The sequence below is a fragment of the Aplysia californica genome, unplaced genomic scaffold (genome assembly GCF_000002075.1).
Source record: "Aplysia californica isolate F4 #8 unplaced genomic scaffold, AplCal3.0 scaffold00150, whole genome shotgun sequence".
Lineage (NCBI taxonomy): Eukaryota > Metazoa > Mollusca > Gastropoda > Aplysiida > Aplysiidae > Aplysia > Aplysia californica.
The window spans coordinates 177,837-187,265 of NW_004797420.1; the positions used below are offsets into that span (position 1 = coordinate 177,837).

The window sequence follows — 9,429 nt, forward strand, 5'->3', positions numbered from 1 at the left end:
GATTATAAAACGTTTCAAACTGGAAGATTTCGATTACCAGGGGCGAAGCGTATATATAATCAAATAATCACTGCTTCCCTTTCTGATTTTGAAACATTGTCACTGTCAAATTCACATATAAACGTAAACCTCATAAATTAAATGTAAAAAGACGTTCATAATCAACAATGAACAGTATGCCTAACATTCAAAAAGGTTTCACTACCACAGAAATAGCCTGCTCAACCCTCTCGGGCCACTCCATAAGCAGTCACAAGCTTTGAAAAAGTAAGCTTAAAGTGAGGCTGGAAGAGTCTACCAATAGAGTTGAAGGGAACAGGTACATAGCAGTCCAAACTGTTTCATTGCCACAAATACCCTGTTCACCCCTTTGGGGCCACAGTTAAAAGCAATCACAAACTCTGATTATGTAAGCTAACTATTACACTGGTCGAGTCCACCTCACAAATGTGAGGGGAACTAACTCCTAACAATCTCTTGACTGTTGCAATTGCTTGCTTTTTTTCCTCGACTTTTTACTGTCCTATAATCAGATCGCGACCTCGATTATGACACCGCCTCCTGGCCACGAAAGGCTAGACAAAAACAGTAGGGCTGGGCAATGAGTCGCTTTAGCAAAATCCGGATACTATGTTAGTGCACCTCTTCGGCAAAAAATAATATGATATGAACTGCTTCGGCAAAAGGGTTAGAACCACTTCGACAAACGGGTTAGCATAACTTCAACAAATGGGTGCACCCACTTCGGCAAACGGGTCAGGAAAGAGAGTTAAGAGTCTGAATTCGGATAATGTTTCATTGAGAATTATTCGGTTATCCTTGTAGATTATCCGGATTTTGCCCACCTCTAAAAACAGCCAAATGTGAAATTTAAAAAAAGAATAATTGTCATGTTCTACCAAAGAGTTACACTCATGGGTAGATCTATAACATATAGATCTAGTACTGACATCTCTGCTTCTTTGCTTTGTGTTTGTGTATCACATCCAAAGTTAAATTTAATTGTAGTTGGAATTAATATTTAATAAGATACTTTCCCGATTATTTTGGCGGTTGAACATATAATGTGAATTCCGGATTTGTTTTCATTCACAACTCAGAGTCGCCGCCTCGAGAAAGATTCTTGTGTGATATCTCCAGGCCATAATCTGGTCCCGTTTAACTTTGATTACCCTGTCAAACAAGTCAGCCTTCGCCCCTGTCGATTACCAAGCAATTTCCTAAAATACTGTATTGTTGAAGTTAGAAGTGTTTCTGCAAGAAGGAAAAGAAAAATGCCATGAGAGTTGGATGTCTACCAACATCTTTCTCAGATTTAAAAGTTTAGATGTAGGCCTATAACAAAGTAGCTTTTTATCACAATAAAAAATTCTTAAAAAATAGGAATTCAACAAAAAACCAAGTTAGTGAAGATCTGGACCTAAAACTGATTAAATAAACGAGGTCCAGTGGTAGTGGCTGTAGCAGTATTTTGTATTATAGAGAAACAATTTAGTAATGGATATTGATGAGGTTGAGACTGATCTAAATAAAGATCTCGTAAAAAAGGAGAAAATTGATGGAGAAAAGCTTTACTTGAAGCACAGAGTCTCTGAGACACACAAAATCTTGACTCTTCAGCCCATAGGCCTAGATTTTTTTAAAAATCTAAGCTAGTTTTACTTTTTAAGACAAAAGGGGGAGGGGTGGGGTGGGGGGGGGGGGCCTACACCCCAAAGACAAGATTCGGCTCAAAATTATGGAATTTGAGTTGTATGTAGGCATTTTTAGCTTCCTCAACCTCTCTTACAACTATTTCAAAGCATATATATAAAGAACCTCCCAAAACCTAATTTTTTCTCATATCGGGCATGTTTGTCACCACCATTTCCTCATAAAAAGTCATTTTTCTTTTTCTTTTTCTGCCATTTTCTCAAAACGTGACTTTCCTCTATACTTTTTTTAATAGCTCCACCATTTTTCATCCAATCTTCACGAAATTTTTCGCAGAATGAAGAGAAGATGTAATACTAAAAATTTGTCTCTTGAAATTTTGATATATATAGATCTATATGGAATAGATTTTTGTTGGTGGTGTCTGGAGTGTGGATTTTCATGGATTTTTTGCAAACTTGAAAGCTATCTCAGGAAAAAATTCATTAAAAATTTTCTAATTCATTAAGGAAAGAAACAGACAAATTTTTAGATCTAATGTTTGTTAACACGCAAGCACAAAAACAATCAATTTCCAAGAGCAAAGTGCAGTATTCATTACATAAGACATGTCAACAAAATCCAATATGGCCGCCGTATCCATGGAAACGAAACTTTTTTCTCAAATTTGATTGCGGATTACAAGACTCCTTACTGTGCTTGTTATATGTGTGAAATTTGGTAAAAATTCAGTCCAGTAATAAGCGAGATAGCCTTCAGGTGTAGCCCCCCCCCTCCCCCTCTTAAATCCAGTACTTAGAGAGTCCCAGGAACTCTCTCGACGTCTCGATGCAGTGCCTATTATATTATAATAATAATAATGGATTGCATTTATATAGCGCATATCCACTTATGCAATGCTCTATGCGTTTATATCATAGGGAGTGTATACAGACCCGGTAACCGAGAACAAAATTACAAAGTTTACAGACCCGGTAGGGAAACTCTTGGTAAATTTTTACTTTCACTCCCGCACACAGATGCACTGTTTCAGGGGTCAAACTGCTGTACTGTTTGCTGCAGATCACACATAAAGCCACTAAAACTGTCGCAAATCAATTATTTTCAAGACAATTTCAAATCTAACTGTAAAATATCAAATTATGGGTGTAAAAACAGGGGGGCATGCCCCCCTGTAACCCCCCAGATTTTCTTTTACCCCAGTGGGGCAGGCCCCCCTGGAACCCCCCGATTGGTCCAAAGCATGTCTATCTCGGTTAAAAACAATCAAATATTTCAAAAACCATTAATTTGCGACGGAAATGAAGTTGATATATTCGTGTTCAGCGCATCAATATTTAGTAGAAAATAGACAACTGGTAGCTGAGTGTGAGACGGGAGGGAAAGTAAAAAAATACCAAACTCTTTTGTGATTTCGGAAAGTTTCAGCGCCCTCTTGGCTCAGGGCAGACCACAGAATTCTACACTTAGTGTAGAATTCTGTGGGGTAGACCTAGGTACTTCTAGATCTATGGCCTAGGTCTAGATCTAGACAGACAGACATAAATCATTGATCTGGTTTCGAGGCTAGCCTAGATCTAGATCTAAATGAAGATTGCGGATGTCTTTTCGATGAACGATCGTTTTTCCTCCGTTTTGGAGTTGGAGGAATCACAATTTGAAGAAAAGAATAATGTCATAATTTCAATCGAGCAGTCTCTCTCTCTGTGTGTATCGCTCGCCTTCTCTTTTTCTTTGTTTGTCTCTGTCTTTCTTTCTCCCCACCTATTTCCCACTCTATCTTTCTCTCGTTCCCTCCTGCCAACTGGGGCATGTCATACATTTTGCTCTCTCTCTCTCACTCTCTCTCCCTCTCACACACACACACACACGCACTACCAGGTCTGGGCGCTGAAACTTTCCGAAATCACAAAAGAGTTCCCCTACCGGGTCTGTATACTTTGTGACTTTGTTCCCGGTTACAGGGTCTGTATACACTTCATATATCATATAACCTTCTTGTGAATTTACATTTATCACGGAAATTCAGAGGAAGTAAAATTATATCTTGTCAACAGTAATGCACAAATAATTCAAATACATGATCATGACATGAGTCAAAATCATGCTGAATTTCCATCACACAGTCCATGGCCATGATTTGAATAGAAAGTGGCTATTCTCACCCGCCCGGAAGTTCTCGCAAAATCAACTCCTCCCCTCTTCTCTCTCTCTCTTTCTGAATACTGTCTATCGGTGTGGACGATCAAATTGACCAAAACAAAGTTTAAAAATGATGTTAAAACACATGATGTTAAAACACAAAAGTAAATTAATTTGGTTGTCTACAAAGATGCTACGGCTATTTAACTTTTCGAATCGAGCCGAACTACACACGGGTCGCCATTTTGTTTTGCCCGGAAATTCTCGCGCTACTCCTCTCTCTCTCTCTCTCCACTGCCCACAGACAAAATTGTACGCTTTTAGTAGGCTACAGCTGTAATGGAACGTTTGTTCACGGCACAGAATTCTACAATTTTTCTGTTATCACAGTGTAGAATCCTGTGGTTTAGGGTGAACGCAAAATTTGGTGAACGCGCACCGGGTGAGAATAGCCACAAGACTCGCCTGCACTATATACTATTCTCAAGAGTGAGAATAGAGGTGGCCATTTGAATATGACAGCCAGGCTAATCATGTTGACCAGGTCAAAACTTCAAATAATAATAATAATAGATCTAGATCTAGATCTAGATCTAGTTAGGCTAATCACCAAATCACTCAGACATTCATCAAATTCAAGGCTCTCCCTGACCTTTTCCACACAGTAGCAGTTCTAGATCTAGATCTAGTAAAGACAAAGATATGATCTTTACTAGCCTACTAATCTAGGTCTAGCGTACAGCCCAAAGTCAAGTGGCAAAACGTCAAATAAAACAGAGTTTCAATAGCTAGCCTCACGATAATATTATCAAGTCCCTGAATATTCAACACACTGTTCAAAGATACGTGGATAACCTTTGTTTACATGGGGCACATGACACACGGAGAGTGTGCACTCATCATCATGTGATGGCATGATACTGCGCTTCACACGAGGCCGTTCTTCGGCTTTGATCGGTCCACAAACCAGACCTTCGTTGGATTATCAGCTAAAAATTAACACTTACTGAACAGAATCATGTCGGCGACCATTTCTGTCAAACGAAGAATTTCTTGAAGATCGTTTTGACGAAAACAGGCGTTGAAACAAGGCCATATTCTATAACAACATTCAAGACATGACAGTCACATGATTCAGACAGGCTTGATTGAGCAGAGTAGGTCAAGCGTCTCTAGCAGATCCCAAAACACAACAAAGGCGCCGATATAATCTCGTATCGATACATTCATTTTGATTATTATACCAAAGAGTCTACATAACAAGAGGGGCCACTTCTCTCTTTGAGCCAATTAAAAAAGTGTCCTCAAAATTCGGTGGCGCCCTCTTCACAAAAGCGCACCTTTTGCGAACCGAGTTATCCTACTTGATTTTAAAAATCAAAGTGAAATTAGCAAGTTTTTGAATGAATTTCGGAAGAACGCTTTTTTAAAATGGTTACGCTGACAAAAAATCCTCTTCCGGAGGACAGGGTGATTGTTTTCTACGTTTAATTTGACTCTAGAATGAAAGGCGAGAGGTCATTAAAATTTTTAAAAAAACTAAAACTCCGTACTGAACGAACCCGAACTGCTGATGAACAGCAGTCAAGGAGATTAAAAGTAATGGAGGATGCTCTATGGGCGGCGCTGCACGCCTGATAGGAGCCCTCTCTCGCGGCGGAACCGTGAGCTACCTGCGCTGCGCGAATGCCGGACTAAGGCACTGAAATCTAGATAAGAAAGAAGGTTTTATTCTCCGAGGTCCTTCAGATTAGGCAAGTCAATTAGAAAAAATGCCTTGCACCTGTGTTGTATTTAAGTGTAAGAACCGATATGATGCTGCAGTGGACCGAAGTTTTCACAGTTAAGTTGTTTTCCTTTTAAAAAAATGAATGAAAGTGTTTTTATGCCCCCAGCAACACAATTTAAATCATTAATATTCATAAGAGGCTGGCTCCGGCGCTACATGCCAAGGCCAACCCAGGCTGAAAGGGATACAACACCCCAGCAGAAAGACCGAGATACTCAATTTTTTTAAAAGTATTCTTATTCATAAATATATATAATTATTATGAGTATATATAATTATTATGTGTGTGTATGTATATACACATTATACATTTTAATTAAAGATATTGCTTTCCGTTGTGTGTGCAAATTGATGCTACTGTAGTCTAAATGTAGATATCTAGAGGCTCCATTAGAACATGAAATCAATACTCAACAACAATAATGATGAATATTTTCTATGTTAAAGAAACACCAAACCATATCAGATGAGGGGAGAGGGTAGGGTGGGGTGGATAAGAGTTTGAGTCTTGTTGGATAGAACTATACTCGGTTTAATTCTATTGTTGTAGTCTTCACCTAAGATCCCACAATCAATAGTTCCGATTCACTTAAGATTCTGCTGTTAAAAAATAAACCAAACAAAGCAACAACAAATTTTACTACACAAGAGTCATCACTAAGTTAAATTATCCCCCTCTGGAGTGTAATAAGGGACTAAAAACGCTGCTCTCCATATCATACTTTACTGAACAAAAAAAAATAAAATAAACCCTTCAAAGGTTATCCACGCTCATGCATGCGATCGCACCTCCAAGGGTGCTGTTATCTCTTTTTTTTTTATATTTGAAATCATTGTGCGCTCCACTTTGTGAAAACCAGGAAACAAAATTAATGTGATCAATAATATTATTTATAATTTATAGACCAAGACATACTGTTAGCAATTAGATAAAGCAAACATCGACCCTCTTTTGTGTCCGCTATTCCTTACACATAAAGTTAGTTATGGCACACGCCTAGAATCATGCAATCATATATCTTAAATTCTGTTTAAAAGTATATTTTTATCCATTTCTTATAATTAAATATTTTAGCATCTTGAAATATTATCTTTATAATTTGGTATAATAGATAATTTGATGTTACTCGGACAAGTTTTCTTCTTATTTTACACATCTTTTTTATTTTTAAACTAGATTATAACATAAAACTCTTAAAGAATTGAACAGTCCGTATCACACACATACTTTTTTTTTTCTCCCTGTCATTATCCGTCAGCGCGTCAGTTGATCACAATCTCTCTCTCTCTCTGTCTGTCTGTCTGTCTGTCTCTCTCTCTCTCTGTCTCTCTCTGTCTGTCTCTCTCTCTGTCTGTCTGTCTCTCTCTCTCTCTCTCTCTCTCTCTCTCTCTCTCTCTCGCTCTCTCTTATTTAATTTTTCCCATTCTCCTTCGTCCCTTCCCAAGGCCCGCCCCTCCTCTTTCATCCCAGCCCCATCCCCTCTTCCTTGCGTGCATTCCCCCACCCCGCCCACCCCCACAACGTGGCCCAGCCCGATAAGATTCTATAAAAAGAAACGCCACAGTTCGTGATTTAGCCCACACTCGGTCGCCATATTTGATCCCCACCGCGGCGTACTGCTCGCGGCGCCGCGAAGAGAGAGAGGAGGCTCCATTAGTTCTAAGCTCCTTGACAGCAGTCGATCTGCGCACGCAAGGAGGTGCTATTCCTATTCTTCTTCTGGAAAAACGAAAGAGCTTCAAAACAGACTTCAGCGCCATCTGAAGCAAAGAGCATACACACAGAATTCTATTCTGTGAGAGCATACTTCCTGCGGACACTTTTTTGGGTGAGTGGCCCATCTTGTTATTTACTATCTTTGATTATACCAAAGATTGTACAATAACAACGATAGTTCACTCGGCCAAAGGTGTGTCCGTGGAAGTCCGCGCATTGGTTCAGAAGTCGCTGCAGTCTTTGTTAGCACCCCCAGAGGCTGTAAATTATACGTAAATTATAATATAATTAAATACATGTAAATACTCTTCTTGCACCCTCTTGCGCATCTTCCTAGGCATCAGCTGTTCTGGTTCGCTCAGTGCGGAGTTTGGGGTTTACTTTATTTAAATGACCTCTCGCCCCTCGTTCTGAAACCAAATTAAACGAAGAAAACAGTCACCCCTTCCACCGAAGAGGATTTTTATCCTCGTTTAAAAAGGCGTAATTCCAAAATTTTAATTATAATTTATACAAAAAACTTGTTAGTCTCACTTTGATTTTTTTCTGCACAAGTCGGGCAACTCTGTTCGCCAAGTGGGCGCTTTTTCGAAGAGGGCGCCACTGGATTTTGAGGACACATTTTTAATTGGTTCAAAGAGAAGAATGAGCCATCTTGTTATACAGAATCTTTGATTTTACTACAGAATTCTGTGGATTTTACACATTTATTTTATCTTATGACGCAATCGAAGAAACGAGCTGAATCAATGTTGATTCTCATAATCCATACGTCAAATTTATATAAAAGTTTTGCTTCTACTATAAGACTGGCTATAGCTGTACTAATGATGGCTGAATTGTTAATAAAATTCTAGTTTGCAATACCTCAAGTACATGTATTTGTATTTCAGACGAAACCAATAAGGTGCCTATTTACCAACGTGCGTGTACCTGTATTTTAAACCTGAATAATTACTTGACCTAATGAGACCAGTGTACTCAACAGGCGGATCAATATAAAGGGCCTAACCTAGATCTACGACGAGACTGCATGGGCACTCTCCTGGCCACCTCGTTATTGTTTTATGTCAATGGTGCTGTCAGAGAGTTTACAGTAATATTACTGTAAACCCTCTCTGGTGCTGTCAAATCCGGCTACATTAATAAAATCTATGTTGGCGTGTGACGCCCTCTCCAAAAGTCGCCATGCAAAGCAGGATGTTTCGACCACACTATCAGGGTCAACATAAGCTAAATGGGATACAAGTCCCCATTGTCATAGGCAGGCTGAATTAAAAATCTATTACTGTTGGCTACAATTGATGAAGACCCCCCCCATCCGTTTTTTTACGTGGGAATCCAACTCGCGACTTCTGCGAGCAGCGGCGATTCAAGTGCCTAAAGGCAAAATCCCAGACACCGGTCCAGCGTCGTGCTTTTACATCTCGGTAGAACCAAGGAGCTTAATTACTGTAAACTCCTTGGGTGGAACCTGCTACTAATGTATAAGGGCCAAGGAGCACAACTGGGCCATTGAGGCATCAAGGACTAACCCCTACTGGCAAAAAAATCTGGTCTCTGTACACAATCAAATCAACACAGTGTTTAGTTCACTTCCTGTTTACAGTAGGGGCTTACTACCTACCTGTTATTAGGCGTAGGCGAGCCTGAGGTAGAGCTTGGCTCATGGATTAAAAACTAAAACAACTAAAACTTTGACTTGACACGAAAAGTTTTAAACCAGGTTACATGAACTTCAATTAGACTATCTGAACAACATAGCTGAATCTTAGGTGTCACTAACTTGAGGTAAGAACATATCAACGACTGTGACTGTGTGTAGCCGAGAATAATATAATTGTTCATCTCTAGAATCTAGACTCTTCTAATTTAAATCTAGATTCTAGATGTCTATATATATCTAGAATCTAGATCCAGTGTAGATCTAGAATCTAGATCTAGATTAGATCTTGATTATAGATTCTAGAGCAATTGTTTCTTTCTCACGTTTAATTCCGGCCGCGTTTGGATCTAGAAATCTAGATGGCCACCCGTGAGAATAGTGCAGGCGAGTCTTTTGGCTATTCTCACCCGGTGCGCGTTCACCGTTATAGCCTAGATCTAGGCCAACAAATTTTGCGTTCAC

At 39.4% G+C, this 9,429-nt stretch overlaps 2 protein-coding genes across 7 annotated transcripts in view; one reads left to right on the plus strand and one right to left on the minus strand.

Annotated features, from left to right (window-relative positions):
* Positions 1–4,940, minus strand: part of LOC101858179 (folliculin-interacting protein 1) — a 36,923-nt gene extending 31,983 nt beyond the window's left edge. The window contains exon 1 of one of the 4 annotated variants that reach the window (XM_005097229.3): positions 4,803–4,940. In XM_005097229.3, coding sequence (XP_005097286.1) covers positions 4,803–4,891 — 89 coding nt within the window. In that variant the 5' untranslated portion in view covers positions 4,892–4,940. Of the gene's footprint in view, positions 1–4,447; positions 4,674–4,802 lie in introns of those variants that run through there. The other 3 variants (XM_013081878.1, XM_013081879.2, XM_035969482.1) reach the window with 3 other exon arrangements.
* The window catches only part of LOC101857638, a 24,225-nt gene continuing 19,661 nt past the window's right edge, over positions 4,866–9,429 (plus strand). The window contains exon 1 of one of the 3 annotated variants that reach the window (XM_005097227.3): positions 4,866–4,952. The gene's annotated coding sequence lies outside the window, so the exon portion shown is untranslated. Of the gene's footprint in view, positions 4,953–8,862; positions 9,093–9,429 lie in introns of those variants that run through there. The other 2 variants (XM_005097226.3, XM_005097228.3) reach the window with 2 other exon arrangements.